At 52.3% G+C, this 18,119-nt stretch overlaps 1 protein-coding gene across 1 annotated transcript; it reads right to left on the reverse strand.

Moving 5' to 3' along the window:
- Window positions 1-1,132: 1,132 nt before the first annotated feature.
- Csad (cysteine sulfinic acid decarboxylase) lies at window positions 1,133-10,183 on the reverse strand. The gene is made up of 14 exons (XM_051160420.1): window positions 10,048-10,183; window positions 9,791-9,917; window positions 9,618-9,708; window positions 9,177-9,283; window positions 8,715-8,830; window positions 8,480-8,559; window positions 8,171-8,225; window positions 3,444-3,560; window positions 3,301-3,365; window positions 2,982-3,063; window positions 2,446-2,645; window positions 2,278-2,329; window positions 2,044-2,133; window positions 1,133-1,375 (listed from the first exon to the last, which is right to left on the reverse strand). The coding sequence occupies exons 1-14, from the start codon at window positions 10,171-10,173 to the stop codon at window positions 1,202-1,204; spliced, it is 1,482 nt and encodes a 493-aa protein (XP_051016377.1). The 5' UTR covers window positions 10,174-10,183; the 3' UTR covers window positions 1,133-1,201.
- Window positions 10,184-18,119: the final 7,936 nt, after the last annotated feature.

The following is an 18,119-nucleotide window of genomic DNA, read 5'->3' on the forward strand; positions in this document are numbered from 1 at the left end:
TGAGCTAAGGGCAGCTAGAGCTATTGCGTGAGATGCTAGAAAACACTACAGAGGTAAATGGGTGGGGCTCTTATCTCAAGATGGAATCCAGGGGCTGCAGAGATGGCTTAGCGGATAAGAACACTGACTGTTCTTCCAGAGGTCCTGAGTTCAATCCCCAGCCACATAGTGGCTCACAACCATCTATAATGGAATCTGATGCCCTCTTCTGGCCTGCAGATAGAGTACTCATACATAAAATAAGTAAAATCTTAAAAAATATATATATAAAAAAAAGGATGGACTCCAGGCCTGACTTCTTCCTTTCCAGTAAGTTTCGCTGTGTAGCTCCGGCTGGCCTGGAACTCAGAGATCTGCCTGCCTCTGCCTCTCGGTGTGGGATCACAGGCACCATGCCTGCCTGTCTTGTTTCCGGTATCCCGACGTGATATCAAGTGTTACTGCTCCACCCTGGGGCTTTTCTCTCCCACTAACAGTTCTGAGTAGAGAAAATGGCTCTCTACTGCGTCTCTTATGTGGTTTTTGTCTGCCTGCTTGCCTCAAGTCCTCACTGTTTAGTTAGAAATAAACACTGAAACATACCAAAGTACCATTAAAACTGCAGCTTTATTGTCCTATTTCAGGGTTGTGCTGTCTGTTATATGATAAAACGGGGAGGCACAAAAGGTCCACGAGGTTTCATTTAGAATCATCCCAGGGCAAACTGCTAACTTTTGGCACAGCATTCATCAGCCTTTTCCTATGTATTTTCCTATGTATTTTTAAGCAATAACCCAGGTACCACTGTATATGAACTCATATCCAGCCTTTTCAACATATCATACCATTTCTCTCATATTAATAAAAATTTTTTGTAAACATAATTTTAATGAAAAAACATTTCCTCTTTTTTGTTGTTTGTTTGTTTTTGAGACAGGGTTTCTCTGTGTAGCCCAGCTCTGTAGTCCAGGCTGGGCTCAAACTCAGAGATCTGCCTCTGCCTCTGCCTCCCAAGTGCTGATGTCAGAGGTGTGGGCCACCATGCCCAGCTTACTGAAAGAATAATTCATGAGAACACACTGTAGTGTTTAGACGCCCTCCTTGGCTGGGAGAGCTGGTGTGTGGAAGCACACAGGATCAAGGCCACTGTTTGCTAGAAAGATTGCTTTTGAGAACCCAGGTGGCTGTGCGGAGCTCGGGTGGGGCGGAGAGAGGGAGCAGCTCACAGGTCCTGGCCCAGACGCTCCAGCTCACCCAGGAGGAAGTCTATATCAGCCTGGGCCAGTGTGGGGTTGGCCACCACCATTCGGAAGAAGTTGGCCCGGGTCCCGTGGGGCTGGTAGCCAATCATCATGGACCCTTTCTTCACCATGCGCTCCTTGAGCAGTGGCGCCACCTGCGGGCGGTGGAGGGCGTGAGACGCTGAAGCACCTGGCCCGGCTGCCCGGGCCTCAGCGGCACACTCATTGCTCGCAGCCTGTCCCCATCCCTGCTCCTCCCAATCTCAGCCTTCATCCTCATCGCCTTCCCCTTCTCTTAGTTCCTGACATACTTTTTGACCTACACCACACGATCCAGTGGTAACTTACAGAGCCACCTTCAACAGTGTGAACAGGTCACCCCTCTTCTGTGGAAACAGCCTCCAGAGGGCAGGGCGCCGGTGTTCCTTCAGGTTACTGAGGTGGCCGGTGCTAATCCATTCTCTGGGACAGGACACAGCCTATCCCCCTGCCCCCACAAGCACGGCTGGGATGGTCTTTCTGGGTTGATGTCCCCAGCATCAACAGCAAAGCTATTCCTGATCTGTCTTTGGCCTTAGTTCCAGCACAGACATCTGCATGCTGCACGCTGGTGATTCCCCTGGGTAACCCTGTTTTGTCTCCTTACTTTCTTCCCCAACTGTACCCCATTAAAAATGAGGGCAAGGGGGTGCTCTCCTGTGCTTGTCATCTCATGGGCGGGAAGTAGGAACATGCCATATCAGGCGAGGCCAGCAGAGGGCAGAAGCACACCTGACGCTTAGCTCCCCCAGAACCGGGGTTACCCAGAGGGCAAGGACTATACCTGAGACAGTTTCTGGCTGTAATCTGGACTCTTCTTCTTCCCCCGCAGGCTGGGAGGCACAAACCAGAAGCACACATTGACGAACTCGGGCTGAGGGGAGAGGGACAAGGAAGGTAGGGGTTGTCTCCCCTCTACTCCTGGTCCTTCATGCATGGGACGGGGGTGGAGGAGGGGTGGGGGAGCAGGGCAGGGGAGGAGTGGGAGAGAAGGCATTCAAAGGAGCCAGAGTCCTACCTCCATGACCAACTCAAACCCTTCCCGCTTTTTTATCTCCTCCACCAGGTACCTGAGGGAAGAGTGAGAAAGCATACATGGAGGAAAGGCAGCGGCAGCAGGAGAAACACAAGAGACCGGCAGAGGCAGCAGGAGGACGAGACCTGGGGTCCCCCCACGCCTGCCTACCGGGTGAGGGCAAAGGCCTGGTCGATGCGCCGCTCCAGCCCTTGCCCACCCTGCGCCTTCCACATGAGCCACAGCTTCAGGCAGTCCACGCGGCGGCCACACTGCACCACCTTGTCCCCCGTGTCCAGAGCCACGTCGTAGAACTTGTCCTGCTGGAAGAGGTAGCTGGCCTGGGACCCGTGGCAGCGCTTCAGAAGGTTCTGTGGAGAGGGAGCTGTCAGAGCGGGCCTTCCCACAGCTGCAGGGAGAGCTCTCGCCTCAGCTCACTCTTTCCTCTCCCTGGGCAGCGGCAGCCAACCCAGGCCTCTCTCTCAGGGCCGCTCCCAACACCAGAGCTCTTCCCTAATCCTTCCCAGAAACCCTTTCTGTCACACAAAAACAAACCACTGTGCACGAGGGAGCTCAACACAGGGTTAGGGTGAACACGGAAACCGTGGCTTTGGCTGGGAGGGTAAAGGGAGTGTGCTGAGGCCGGGACCCCTCTGTGGTGAGAGGGCGGTTAGGAGGACTGGGGCCTGGGACTAGGGCAGACCCACCGAGGTGTCCCGGAGAAGAAGAGCGGAACACTGCAGCCCTGCGGCGAGAAGCTTGTGGGGGTTCCAGGCCACCGAGTCAGCCCTGGGTGAGACAGGGCAAAGCTGGGTCAGGGGCTCCTCCTCCGACTGGCAGACTGGCAGAGCCCTCCCCCCTTTTCCAGACCCTTCCCCAGCAGGCAGGAAGAACTCCCCCGGCTACCCTCCCTCTAATCCTCAGTCTTCTCTCCAGCTCCCATCCCACCTCCCCAGGCTCCCTGGTTTGTGACTATTGTGAGGACCTAGGATTTGAACAGAGGTTCGGGAAGGAGGCTGTAAGCACCTCTGGATTCCATCCAGGAGATGCCTGTGTGTCCGAGACAGCAGGACGCTCCCGCCCCAGGCGGCCTGTGGAGCAGGAGGAACAGCATGGGTCTTGGCCTCAGTGTAGCCCACCCTACCTCCCTTGACCCAAGTCTCACTCACATCCACGTGTAACCACAGCCCGTGACGCTGACAAACATCAGCAATTGCATCCAGGGGGTCAAAGGCCCCTAACACGGTGGTACCAGCGGTGGCACTGACCAGAAATGGCACAGAGCCCTGTTGCCAAAAGGTAGAGGAGAAAAGCTGAAGAGTCACCATTAAAGCCGTGGAGAGGCCAGTGCCGAGCCCTAGGCTCTCTGTGCACCCATCCCAGCCCTGTGCCAGCCTCCCCAGTGGTCTGCAGACAGGAACGCTAGGGCCTAAGTTTACCCATTTCCACGGCTTATGCTCGTTTAAAGCTGGGCTGGGGACATGGCTCAATCATTAAATCATCTTGCAAACATGTGGCCCTATGTCCGTCTCCAGGCACAGTGCGATGTCTGAGAGACAGAGACAGCTCAGTGCAGGAGCACTTGTCAGCACACCTGCGAGCCTAGTGGAATCTTCAACACCAACCAACAAGCGTATCAGTCAACTGTGTGTCCACAATGAAGCCACGAGGCAGGAGATCGCTGTGAGTTCAAGGCCAGCCTGGTCTACAAAGGGAGTCCAGGACAGCCAGGGGGACATAGTAAGACTTTGTCTCAAAAAGAAAAGAAACTAAGAAAACAATCTCCTGAGGCTGGGCACGGTGGCGCACACACGCCTGTGATCCCAGCCCTCCGGCAGGCTGAGGCAAGAGGATCACTGTGAGCCGGAGGCCAACCTGGTCTACAAAGCCACTTCAGGACAGAGAAACCCTGTCTTGAAAAAAAGAAAGAAAGAAAAGGAAGGAAGGAAGAAAAAAAGAAGAAAAAATCTCCTCGTAGCAAGTCCTGGTGCTGCTGGCCTACAAGCCCAGCTATTCAAGCAGCTGAGGAAGATTGCAAGTTTAAAACCAGCCAGGGATACATAGGGAAACCCTGTCTCAAAAAACAATCAATCTATTGGTTAATTAAAGTCCAAAAAGAAAGCTATGGAAATAGTTCAGTGATGGAGCACGTGCCTGAAATGCCCCGTGGCCTTGGGTTCAATCCCACTGTCACACACGGATACACACAAAAACAGTTACAAAAAAACCCAAAGACCTGACAGGTGCAGTACCACACTGTGTAATCCTGGCACCGGGTTACACAGGACTCAGTCCAGAAAATCTAAATTATGCTGTGTGTGGTGGCGCACACCTTTAATCTCAGCACTTGAGAAGCAGAGACAGGTGGGTATCTTGATGTAAGTTCAAGGCCATTGAGGGCTATATAGTTAGACTCTGTCTCAAAAAGTAAAAAATAAATACAAAAATAATGTGAATTATAACAACTCGGGCGGATGGCTCAGCAGGTACAAGCACCTGCTGCCTCAGAGACCTGAGTGTCACCTCAGCGCACACACAGGATGAGTTATAAACTACCTATGACTTAGTTCCACAGGATCTAATACCCTCTTCTGGTCTCCATGGGCACTGAGCTCACATGCACACAGACACACATATAAATAAAAATAAAAACAAACCTTTAAATTTTTTAAAATAAGTAAAAGTATAAAACACTTAAAATATAAAAAGAAACTTTGTGCTCTTGAGTTAGGCTAGATATGATATCCAGAGCAGCAGGGCGTGGGTGAGGGGGGCAGCAGGGTGTGGGTGAGGGGGGCAGCAGGGTGTGGGTGAGGGGGGCAGCAGGGTGTGGGTGAGGGGGGGCAGCAGGGTGTGGGTGAGGGGGGGCAGCAGGGTGTGGGTGAGGGGGGCTGCAGGGTGTGGGTGAGGGGGGCAGCAGGGCGTGGGTGAGGGGGGCCGGCAGGGTGTGGATGAGGGGGGCAGCAGGGCGTGGGTGAGGGGGGCAGCAGGGTGTGGGTGAGGGGGGCAGCAGGGTGTGGGTGAGGGGGGCAGCAGGGTGTGGGTGAGGGGGCAGCAGGGCATGGGTGAGGGGGGCAGCAGGGCGTGGGTGAGGGGGGCCTGCAGGGTGTGGGTGAGGGGGCAGCAGGGCGTGGGTGAGGGGGGCCTGCAGGGTGTGGATGAGGGGGGCAGCAGGGCGTGGGTGAGAGAGGGCTGCAGGGTGTGGATGAGGGGGGCAGCAGGGCGTGGGTGAGGGGGGCAGCAGGGTGTGGGTGAGGGGGGCAGCAGGACATGGGTGAGGGGGGCAGCAGGGTGTGGGTGAGGGGGCAGCAGGGCGTGGGTGAGGGGGGCCTGCAGGGTGTGGGTGAGGGGGGCTGCAGGGCGTGGGTGAGGGGAGTTACAGGGTGGCCAGAAGTAAAGGTGTCTGCCTCCAAGTCTGATGATCCGTGTTTGCTCCTGGGTCCCACATAGTGGAAGGGGAGCAGAGACTCTAAGCTGTCCTCTGACCACCTGACGCATACTGCGGCACATGTGTGCGCAGGAGCTGAGGCAGGAGGAGCACTCCAAGGTCAAGTTGGGCTACACAGCAAAACTCAGAAAGTAAATAAAAATGGAGTTACTGGGAGTTCCACCTCTGGGTCCATATCCTCCGGGACTGGAAGCAGAGAGCGTGCTCGGAGAGAGATAGTGAGCCCCAGAGCTGAGGAACTGAAATTCCACCTCCACTGGACAGTAGTGAGAGTAGAAATCTAACCCATGATGCCAGGGCGGGGCTTTCTGTGGGGGCGGGGCTTAGGCACAGTCGTCAGGACTGACTACAGGCAGCAAGAGGGCCAGTGTAGAGGAGCCAGGCTGGATTCCTGCCTCCCATCATGCCTTGGTCTGCCAGCAAGGACCATCACGAGATTTAAGCCTTGAACTTTGGGCCAGAACTGTGAGCCAAAGTAAATCTCTTTTCTTTATTAAGTTACCCAGCCTCAGGTATTTCACCATAGTAATGAAAAGTAGATTAAACACAAGGTCTTTTTGTTTTTTCTTTCTTCAAGATAGGGTTTCTCTGTGTAACAGTCCTGGCTGTCCTGGACTCTCTTTGTAGATCAGGCTGGCCTTGAACTCACAGTGATCCACCTGCCTCTGCCTCCTGATGACTGGGATTAAAGGCCTGCGCCACCACACCCGGCTATATTTTTAAAAATAAAATGAGCAAGAGATCTAAACAAGGATTTTTCCAAAGATAATAAGACACTCTAAACATGGTGGTGCATGCCTGTAATCCCAGCACTCAGGAGACAGAGGCAGGTGGATCTCTGTGAGTTCAAGGCCAGCCTGGTCTACAAAGTAAGTCCAGAACAGCCAGGGCTACAAAGAGAAACCTTGTCACAAAAAACCAAAAAATAAAAAATAAAAAAAAGTCATTCTGGGGTAGGCCAGCATGGGCTGAGATACTTCCCCCAAAAATTTATAATTAAAATAGATTTCAGAAAGGTAAGGGGGTGTGTGTGTGTGTGTGTGTATGTGTGTGTTTTATATGTATGTATGGTGTGTGTATGTTTATGTGGCATGTGTAAAATTTTTTTATTTATACAGTGTTCTGCCTGCATGTGAGCCAGCAGGCCAAAGAGGGCACCAGATCACATTGTAGATGGCTGTGAGCCACCATGTGGGTGCTGGGAATTGAACTCTGGACCTTTGGAAGAGCAGCCAGTACTCTTAACCTCTGAGCCATCTCTCCAGTCCCACTGGTTACTCTTTCAAAGAACGTTGGTTGAATTCCCAGCACCCACATGGCGGCTCACAACTTCATATAAGTCCAGTTCCAAGGGCTCTGGACTCCGCATGCAGTACATGCACACACTACACACATGCAGGCAAAACACCCATACACGTAAAATAAAACAAACTATAAAATAGATCTTTTCAAAAAGAGAGGTGGACTGGGGAGAGATGACCAGCAGTTAAAGAGCACTTGCTGCTCTTGCAAAGAACCTAGGTTTGGTTCCCAGCACCCACATGGCGGCTCACAACCACCAAGAACTACAGTTCCAGGGGACATTAAACCTTCTTCTGACCTCTGTGGGAGGCACTCAAACAGATCACACATATACATGCAGGTGAGACACCCAAACACATAATGAAATGGGTTTTGGGTTGGTTTTTTTGTTTGTTTGTTTGTTTTGTTTTGTTTTTTTCCCTGAGACAAAGTTTCTCTGTATAATAGCCCTGGCTGTCCTGGAACTCTCTTTGTAGACCAGGCTGGCCTCGAACTCACCGAGATCCACCTGCCTCTGCCTCCCGAGTGCAGGGACTAACAGCGTGCGCCACCGCGCCCGGCATCAGTGCAGGCGTTCTCAGTGTATATGCACTCCTATCTTCCTATGTTTGGCCACACTGTACCCTAGCGCTGGTGGTGAAAACGACCACACCCAGAGTGTGGCCCACACCCGTTACCAAGCACCACGTAGGCGAAAGCAGGAAGATCAAGTCTGAGGCCAACACGACCTGACAGTGAGTTCAAAGCCAACCCATGCTACAGAGTGGGAACTCGTCTCAAATAACAGCAGCGGACAGCAGCTAATGTTAGTGCAGCGCATGCCCAGCAGCCACTCTAAGCACTCTGCACACTGATTTAATCCTTACGACATTCTTATGCAGTGACGCCTGTAGAACATGCATGTCAAAGAGGAAGAAGCTGGCCAGACAGAGATACCGTAACTTACTTATGGGCCAACGGGTATTACATTTTTTTTTTCATTTCCTGCTTTGCTCCAGTTAATGTCCTCAAGCACAGGATACTATGAGCCTGTGATAACTAACAGGGCTGCCTGCGATTCCCGTGGAATTTCAGAACCCAGCCCACCTACGAGTCTCTGCAGAGCACTAGGAAGGTCACCCCAAAGTGCCCGGCACCCTCACTCACCTCAGCCTCGGCCAGACCGATCTGCCTCTCCAGATCCTCCGGGATCATCTTCCCTCTGAAAAAGAAAACAGTGAGTGGAGATGCGGCAGGTGGTCCAGCCCGGGAAGCCAGGTGACACCGCTGGGTAAGGCAGAGGAGCAGCACAGAGGCCGGTGCGCACGGGATGGGGGTGCTAAGTGGGCACTGAGAAGCCAGAGCAGCAATTCTGAAAGAAGAGTAGGTGGGAGAGGTGCACCGGGGAAGGGCCTGAGGCCAGAGCACTCGGGCAGGGAGGTGACAGGAGACGCCGAGCTGGCTCAGGGCCTTCACCTCTCATCAGCCTTGACCACTCGGACACTGTCAGTGCCAAGTCCCAGAAAAGCAGCTCCCTTACTGATGGAGTAGTGACACTGTGGAAGAACGCAGATGGCAAGTTAGCATGGCCTGAGCCTCCCTAGCAGAAAGGACTGCAATCTGAGGGCCGGAAGAGGACTTGAAGGGACTCTGACTGAGCTGACTGAAGATAAACCTCAGAAGTCCAGTTAGGCCTATGACCGGTCCCCACCTCCTTGGAAGTGAAGAGTGCCAGGGGCGGCAGTGCCCGGAGGCCCCTCTGCTTGCAGTCTGGGTAGCGCTGAAAGCGGGCCAGGTTCATGGCGTACATGTTGGAGATGGAGCCGCCTGCCACAGGGAGAAGGTGGTGAGTCAGGACTCTAGTTTCCTTCCCCTGACCTTTCTTTCCACCCAGAACTGATGAAAGAAGCATGCATCTCCCAAACCATGGATTTCCAGGGTTCACAAACAGCACACAGACAAGAACAGCCCAGGGTCAGAAGAGCACCCCCTCTACACCCTGAGCCCCCCATAGGACACTCTCCTCAGGACAGCCGGCGCAGTATTTCTGGCCAACACAGGGATAACGGGCTGGGAAGCCTCTCCATGGTGCAGCCCAGTGGAGCCAGAGAGAAAACAGACACTGCCCCTCCACACTAGTTACACAGACACAGGGGAGCCCCCTCTCACATACCAGGGCAGAAGACCCCGTCTCCAGAGTTCCAGCCCACCAGGGCACGAAGTTTCCTCAGCACCTCCTCCTCCATGAGTACAAACACGGGGGCGATCTCATATGTGTACCTGCCAGAGAACACGCGTGACAAAGGCCTAGGGGAAGCACTGCCCGGCTAAGTCTTTAAGCTGGGGAGACAGAGGGGGCGAAGCAAGGAGCCCAAGAGAGAAACCAGCAAGTGTGGAAGAAGCAGAGAGCGCACATGGGGAATACAGGATCAGGAGGTGGCCTAAAGAGGTTGGCGAACAGGAGCCCAAAGGACAGACAGGAGGGAAAACTGTCTGACAAGAGGCAGTCGCAGAAAACGGTGGCAAGGGACAGGAACCACCGTCCTCTCCTACCCAGAGGGGTCTTCCCCAGCAAACCCAAGTCCTCTGAGGACAGAAGCCCCGCATGGCTCACTGGCTGGTGTTGAGGCTTTCCGTGATGATGCGCCCAGCCAGGGCGTGGGGATCTAACCCTGAGAAGAGCTGGTTGAAGAACCGGGGGTGACCTGGAAAGTGGAGTGGGGTGGGCATCTCAGGGTGGAGCTGGGTACTGGGACCAGGCCCCCGCCTCCAGGTCCCCAGGCACACCAGTCTTGACACTGTAGTGAATCACGGCGCGGCAGCGCTCCAGGATCCGCTCCCGAGGCTCGCCCTGGCTCTGCAGCTCCAAGTCCAGCAGCTGCCTGAGCTCCTCAGGCTCCTTCCACTCACAGACCTAGGAGGAGAGGCCAAGGCTCAGGGACCTTAGACCCTCGGACATGAGATCCAGAGCCCTGCGCCCATCTGGTGGCACATCTGGTGGAGTGAGGGTTACGACACGATGGGCAGGAGGAGAAAGAGCCCACCTTCTCAGAGGCACTGGTCCCTTTCCGAATGGCCTCATCGATGACAATCCCGAACACGTCCTGGAGCAAGGCCTCCACAGCAACAGGGTCCCCATGCAGCGGAGTGAGTGGTTTTGAGTCAGCCATCAGGATGAAATCTGCAAGCAGGGTGGGACGGTTGCTCACTCAACCTGCGTGCCCCACCTGGCCACAACGAGGAAGGCCTTCTGCCTGACAAGGGGCCTGAGGTCCTGGCTACATACAGATGAGGACAAGTCGAAGGGGAAAGCCATCGGGAACAAGAAGGGGCAGGGGAGGGGGGAGGAAAGGTGGGATCAGTGGCCACTGTCCACCTAGGGCAGGGACACAGCACTCACCCACCGTTCAGGTCTCTGTTCAGATGAGCGGGTGACAAAGTACACTACAGAGTTTAGAATAAAAGGGCCAAGACGGCACAGAGGGAGCAGGGCAGACCCAGAAGTCACATGGCAGTGGCATTACTCTCGTGACCCTTGCTCGAAAGAGAACTTTTACAGATTTGGAACAGGGACAGCCAGGATAAGTTCCCTGAATAATCATTAGCTGATGGGAGAAGGGCGGGGCATGCAAAGCCAGGCAGGAAGCAGGTGGTACATTCACCTCAGGGATGGGGTGTGAGTGGAGAAGGAATTCCCACTGGGACTCTAAGCACCCAGGGAACTGGGAAGAGCAGAGAGACCCAGGAGACCACCCAGGAAGGCCCAGAGATGCCCAAGTGGAGCCACCGTGCCTCAGAGACTCCCCAGAACCACCTTCCTAGTTTTCTTTTGTTTTTCTGTTTTTCAAGTCAGGATTTTTCTGTGTAGCCTTGGCTATCCTGAAACTTGCTCTGTTTCAGGACAGAGGCTGGCCACGAATTCACAGAGATCCTCCTGCCTCTGCCTCCTGAGTACTGGGATTAACGGTACTTGCTACCTGCCACTGCCTGGCTCTTTTTTTTTTTTTTTTTTTTTTGGTTTTTCGAGACAGGGTTTCTCTGTGTAGCCTTGGCCATCCTGGACTCACTTTGTAGACCAGCCTCGCCTCGAACTCACAGTGATCCGCCTGCCTCTGTCTCCCGAGTGCTGGGATTAAAGGCGTGCGCCACCATGCCCGGCTCTCCTTTTTTTTTTTTTTTTTTTTTTAATATGGAAAAGTTTATTATATGAGCATGGGCAGAGAAAGAAGAGGGGGGCACCCCAGAAAGAAAGAGACAGAGACGGAGGGGGGGGGGAAGAAAGAAAGAGGTAAGAGGGCTCCTTTTTTTTTTTTTAAGGCTGCATGTATCCTAGGCTGACCTCCAACCTGATATGTAGCCAACAAAGATTCTGAAGCCCTCATTTTCCGGCATCTACCTCTCAAACGCTTGGATTATAGGACTGAGCCACCATGCCCAGTTCAGGGCATCCTGATCAGACCCAGGGCTTTGCACACGCTGGGCAAGCACTGCACCAGCTGAGCCACGTCCACACCCCAGCATCCCTCAGGCCTTCTCAGGAGGCAGAGACTCAGACACAGCTCCTTTTCTCTGAGTAGCAAGCCTGTGCTGTCAAGCCCCCTCTGTCCTGACTTCTGAAGTCCTCTCAAAGGAGGCCATGCTGAGGAAGCACTGTGTCACACAAGTGCCATCCAGGCTAGGAAAGAGACAGCCCCCGCCCTGCTGGATGACAGAGACACCCTCTCGCAGCAACAGCTCAGGGCCTGATGGATCTTGTGCTCAGAATTCGGGAAAGGAGCCGCAGGAGGCGGAAGTCTAGGGAGGTCTCCAATGGGGTGGAGGCTGAGACTTGAGCCTGGGCAGGAGAAATGGAGCTGGTCCGCAGCAGGTGAGCAGAGACTGGGGTGGAAGGAGAAAGGCCTTGAGCTGACATGGGGATGCACCAGGCTAGTCTGGACTCAGGCAGATCTGGCCAGCTGGGATACAGGAGCAAAGGGGAGAGGGGTGTGCCAAGTCTTAAGCATCAAGCAGACCTAAGGAATTTAGTTTTAACCTGCAGGAAGGACCCTGTAGCAAGTCATATAACTAAACTGATGCTGAGAGCTAGGTGTATTGGTTCAAGCCTGCAACCACAACTGCAAGCAAAGGCAAGAGGATCACAGCAAGTTCCAGGCCAGTTAGCACTACATATAAAGACCCGGACTCGAAAAGACTAAAACAAAACCAAGAATTAGAATGGGAAAGATGAGCCAGGCGTGGTGGTGCACACCTTTAATCCCAGCCCTTGGGAGGCAGAGGCAGGTGGATCTCCATGAGTTCGAGGCCAGCCTGGACTACAGAGCGAGTTCCAGGACAGCCAGAGCTGTCACATAGAGAAGCCTTGTCTCGAAAAACCAAAAAAAGAAAGAAAGAAAGAGAAAGTGGGTGAAACAAAAGACTATGTAATTGCAGATGGATAAAGTTAAGAAAAACAGAAAGAAACAACTGTGGGAGAGGCGTATGGACTGAGGCGCCATGCAAACCTGGCGCTGCCACACTGTCAGCTCGGCCAAGGCTGGCTGGCGCCGTCTTAACTCTGCTCTCATTTCTTTGCCCGACTCTGTCTCAGGAAGCCCGGTGAAAGTCCATACAGGGCAGTGAGACCTGACTCTTCCCACTGCCCGTTCCACCAGGCAGCTGCCACCCCACGCCTCGCCCACAGCAGCAGAAAGACTGTTCTTGGGAGAAATGGGAACATGGGAGCCATGTCTGGGACACAAGAACATCCACTGTACTGAACACAGGGAGATTGGGAAAAAGCGACATTTCAAACAGAGTCCTTGTCCCCAGCTGCTTGAGACCAACTTCCAGGGCCAGCCTCTGAGTACCTCCTGAAGAAACAGGATCCAGACAAAGGCTTGGTGAGGCTGGCCGTGGAGCTGGACAGCCCGGCGACTTTGCTTGCACATGGCCTTTGTTTACCAACAAAACAAATCACAGGCCTTACCTATCAGCACCACCCCAGCCGTCCACTGTCCAAAATGCCCTAGTGCTCGGCTCTTCAAAAGGACAGAGGGACACTGAGCACAGACACAGGCCTGTGCTCCTAGCACCTGGGGGGCTGAGACAAGAGTCTAAAATGAAGAGTTCAGGGACATCCTGAGCTACACTGTGAGCTCCAAGTCAGCCTGGGGGAGACTCTGCCTCAGAAAATCTGAAAAATAAAATGAAACTAAAAGAATAAAAACTCCAAATAAGAGGCGGGCATGGTGGCGCACGCCTTTAATCCCAGCACTCGGGAGGCAGAGGCAGGCGGATCGCTGTGAGTTCGAGGCCAGCCTGGTCTACAAAGTGAGTCCAGGACAGCCAAGGCTACACAGAGAAACCCTGTCTCGAAAAAAACAAAAATAAAAATAAATGTGTGTGCCAGGAAGCCAGGCATGGTGGTGCACGCCTTTAATCCCAGCACTCCAGAGGCAGAGGCAGGTGGATTGCTGTGAGTTCAAGGCCAGCCTGGTTTACAAAGTGAGTCCAAGACAGCCAAGGCTACACAGAGAAACCCTGTCTCCCCCCCAGCCCACACACAAAAAAAAAAGAAAGGAAAAAAAAAAAAAACCCAAATAATAAATGTGTGCGTGTGTGTGTGTGTGTGTGTGTGTGTGTTTGTGCGCACTCGCGCACGCGTGCATGTAAGACAAATGAAGGATGCCCTTCACAGGAGCCAGAGCTGCAGGACTTGCTGATGCACATCTGTGAAATCCCAGCACGGAGGACACTGAAACAGGAGGATCACCTTGAGTTGGAATCCACTCTGGGCTACACAGCAAGAACGCTTGCAGCTGGAAGTGAAAGTGGGGAAGAAGCAGGAAGTGGGTTGGATGCAAACACACCACATGCACGTGTGAGTAGTAAATGTTTAAATGTTTGTTTTGTTTTTAACACAGGGTTTCTCTGTGTAGGTAACCACTGCTGTCCTGGACTCACTTTGTAGACCAGGCTGGCCTCAAATTCACAGAGATCCACCTGCCTCTGCTCCCGGGTGCTGGGATTAAAGGTGTGTGCCACCACTGCCACTTTTTAAATGTTTAATTTTTAAAAGTCCAAACAAAAGAAGCACAGAGCTAGAAACAGATAAACTGAACTGTCAAGATGGTTCAGCAGGTCACGGCAGAGCTGCCAAGTCTGCGACCTAAGTTGGATCTCAGGGCTTCACAAAGTAGGAGGGAACCAACTCCGCAAAACTGTGTTCTGATATCCGCATGTCCCACACACTCACACTCAAGTGCATTCACACACGCAAGCAAACAAGTGCACACAGACAAACACATACAGAAAAACTTAAGAGTGACTGCCTGCCTTGTGTGTGCGATCCCCTGTGTGGTGTAACCCTAACACTCTGGAAGCGAAGGCAGGAAACATGAGAGTTCAAGGTCACCCTGAGTACATGAGATCTCGCCTTCACCAACACAAAGAAAAGCATTTGATTTAAGCAGCAAACCACATGACCAAGCACAGACCGCGAGAGTCTACATCAAGGGAGGAGTTTCAGAAGGAGGAAGATTTTACAGAGCACAAAGGGCAAACGAGACAAGCAAGGAGTGCATCGTAAGATCAAGGGAGGAAGGTGACTGCAGGACATAAAACAAACAAAAACTTCTCAACACAGAAGACAAGTGAAAGACCTTGACTAAGTCAGTAACCATCCTCAGAGGAAAGAAAAGACAGGAGTTCCTCTGCCCACCTGGACAACAGATGCCTCAACACACTTCAGTTGATGATCTGTCTCAGGCTCCCGGCAGCAAATTTCTTAAGAGGAATTAGTTAACAAAGGCCACTGAATAGGGGGCAAGGAAAGGGCTCAGCAGATAAAGGCTCTCACCACCAGACCCAGTAATCCCTGAGACCCACACTGTAAAGAGACTCTTTCCTGCAAGTTGTCTTCCGACTTCCACAGACAAGCCATGGTATACACATGCATGTGTACACACACACCCCACTAAATCATGTACTTCAACACTTTTTAATAAAAAAAAAAAGCCAGACAGAACTCACCCTGTGCATCCTACACTCAGAATCTCACTGTCAGTGTTCACTCAGCACCCCTACCCCATGTGCATACTACTTGCTTTGGTGGCCACTAGAGAAGCCATGGTGAACTCAGAACCACAGTGGAAGTCAGGAAGCCAAGTCCACCCACAGACGTGGCTTTGTTTGGCTCTATGGTGCCTTCAAAAACGTTAAAAAAATTAGGGACTAAGCCAGGGAAGGTGGTGCACACTTTTAATCCCAGCGCTCAGGAGGCAGAGGCAGACAGATCTCTGAGCTCAAGGCCAGCCTGCTCCACAGAGCGAGTTCCAGGACAGCCGGGGCTACACAGAGAAACCCTGTCTCAAAACAAAAACAACCAACAACAACCGAAAGCAAGATTGTCTCAACATCCACTCCCAGACCGCTCTTGTTCTCGCGGCCCACTCCAAACGCACGCAAGCGATAGTTTCGTTGGTTTCTTGCGTTCAGAGTTTTTACTGCAAAGACCAACGGAATGTGAACGCGTCTTCTCCTTTTTCACACCCGTCTTCTCCTTTTTCACACCAGGGCGCATTGCCGTTTTTCTTCCAACTGCTTTTTCCTGATGAACAATGCATGATAATCTTACAGAACTTCTTCACTGTTCTTTAATGTCGGCTTTATGGAGATATAACTTACACGCCGCAGAGTGCATCCCTTTATCCGGGGGCTTTAGTGCAGCCGCAGACTTGTGCAATCACCACCACTACCTAACCCTCGACCTGCTCCTCATCCCAGGAATAAAGCCGTCACCAGCCACCCGGTTACTCCCTCCAAAACCTTGGGCAACCACAAATGCACTTTCCATCTCTACAGATTTGCCTTGCTGTGCGGGTCTTAAAAAGAAGTGTAGAGCCGGGCGTGGTGGCGCACGCCTTTAATCCCAGCACTCGGGAGGCAGAGGCAGGCGGATCGCTGTGAGTTCGAGGCCAGCCTGGTCTACAAAGTGAGTCCAGGACAGCCAAGGCTACACAGAGAAACCCTGTCTCGAAAAAACAAAAAACAAAAAACAAAACAAAACAAAAACAAAAAGAAGTGTGAATGGGGGAGGCCGATCCGGCTCAACCGCTAAGAGACCGTTCTTGCAGAGGACGCCAGCTCCGTTCCTAGCGCCCATGACAGACAATCTCATAACTGCCTGTAACTCTGCCCTCTTCTGTCATGCATCCTCTCTGTGAACACCCACAATCTTTTTTTTTTTTTTTTTAATGTGCACTGGTGTGTTGCCTGCATGTATGTCTGTGTGAGGGTGCCATATCCCCTGGAACCGGAGTTACACAGGCAGTGGTGAGCTGCCATGTGGGTGCTGGGAATTGAACCCAGGTCCTCTGGAAGGGCAGCCAGTGTTCTTAACTGCTGAGCCATCTCTCTAGTCCCCACCCTCCCTTTCTCTAAAGAAGTAAACTATTTGTGGGGCTTTGTTACTGGCTTCTTTTGCTTAGCATACTGTTTTAAAGGTTCATCCATATTGTACAATGAGCCATTTGGCCATTTATATTTCTTAAATATTTCAGTCATTTGTGCCATTTGGCTATGATAAATCACGCTGCCATGAACATTTGTGTACACGTTTTTGTGTGACGTGTTTTACACTCCCCTGAGGACATTCCTGGTGGTAAAACTGCTACCTCACATGCTAACTCTATGTTTAACCTTTTTTGTTTGTTTGTTTTTTCGAGACGGGGTTTCTCTGTGTAGCCTTGGCCATCCTGGACTCACTTTGTAGACCAGGCTGGCCTCGAACTCACAGCGATCCACCTGCCTCTGCCTCCTGAGTGCTAGGATTAAAGGTGTGCGCCACCACCTTTTGAGGAATTGCCAAATTGTTTTCCAAAATAGTTGCATTTTACAGTTCCCACCAACAATGTAGGAGGACAGCAGTTTTCCACCTTCGCAGGGACTTGTTACTGTCTGTCTTATGACGGGGCCAACATTTATAAAACCTGTGCCAGTGTATGAAAATGCTGAACTAGCGAAACGGCTGAATGGGTTAAAGGTGCTGGCCAGAAAGACTCACCCCTTGAATTCAATCCCTGGACGCCATGTGGGAAATGTAGAGAATTGACTCCTGTTGAGAAGTTGTCCTCTGACCTACACACACACACACACCTCAGTACAGTTTCAAGGGTCAGTCAGTTTTCTGAAGCAATGACACACTTGAGAACCCCAGTGCCCCATGACCCCATGATGGCAGGTCTTGCTGTTTGTCTGTCTGCTTTATGAATTGGGGTTCTGCTGTGCTGGCCTGGCATGCATGAGTGTAAGGACTCTTCCTGCCTTGGTCCTGCGAGCGTGGGGACTTTAGGTGGGCACTCCTGTGCTCAGGGTTACTTTATTTAGTTTTGCAGTGCTGGGGGAAGGGCAGGTAGTGAACGCCTGACCAGCACCATACAGTCAAAGCACAGCTTAGCACACTTTTTTTTTTTGGGGGGGGGGGTTTGGGTTTTCGAGACAGGGTTTCCCTGTGTAGCCTTTGCTGTCCTGGACTCGCTCTGTAGACCAGCCTGGTCTCGATCTCACAGCAATCCGCCTGCCTCTGCCTCCCGAGTGCTGGAATTAAAGGCATGCGCCACCACGGCTGGCTGCTTAGCACACACTATGACTCATGCATTTCCAGTATGTGTGTGACCAGGATTGCCACAAGTCCCAGGCTAGCCCAGACCAGTGTCTGATAAAGCTCAGAGGCACATACCTGTGCTTCAAGACCCTGGCTGCAAGAACCACCCTCAAAAGAAAGTGCAGAGCTGGAGAGATGGCTCAGTGGTTAAAAGCACTGGCTGCTCTTCCAAAGGACTCAGGTTCAATTCCCAGCACCCACATGGCAGATCTTAACTGTCTGTAACCCAACTCCAAATGATTTGACATCCTCACACAGACATACATGCAGGCAAAACAACAATGCACATGAAATAAAAATAATTTTTAAAAAACTTAGGTTGGGTGTGGTGGCACACACCTTTAATCCCAGCACTCGGGAGGCAGAGGCAAGCGGATCACTGTGAATTTGAGGCCAGCCTGGCTTACAAAGCAAGCCCAGGACAGCTAGGGCTACGTAGAGAAACTCTGTATCAAAAAAAACCAAAAAACAAAA

Source organism: Acomys russatus, chromosome 17 (genome assembly GCF_903995435.1).
Source record: "Acomys russatus chromosome 17, mAcoRus1.1, whole genome shotgun sequence".
Taxonomy (NCBI): Eukaryota; Metazoa; Chordata; class Mammalia; order Rodentia; family Muridae; genus Acomys; species Acomys russatus.

Bases quoted from the DNA above. Each gene is read 5' to 3' on its own strand.
- Csad (XM_051160420.1), bottom strand. From the start codon at position 10,173: ATGGCTGACTCAAAACCACTCACTCCGCTGCATGGGGACCCTGTTGCT. The intron at 2,646-2,981 runs GTGGGTCTGCCC...CCCTCTCCACAG, and splicing joins TTCTTCTCCGGGACACCTCG to AACCTTCTGAAGCGCTGCCA. The intron at 2,330-2,445 runs GTAGGCAGGCGT...CTCTTCCCTCAG, and splicing joins CAGGCCTTTGCCCTCACCCG to GTACCTGGTGGAGGAGATAA.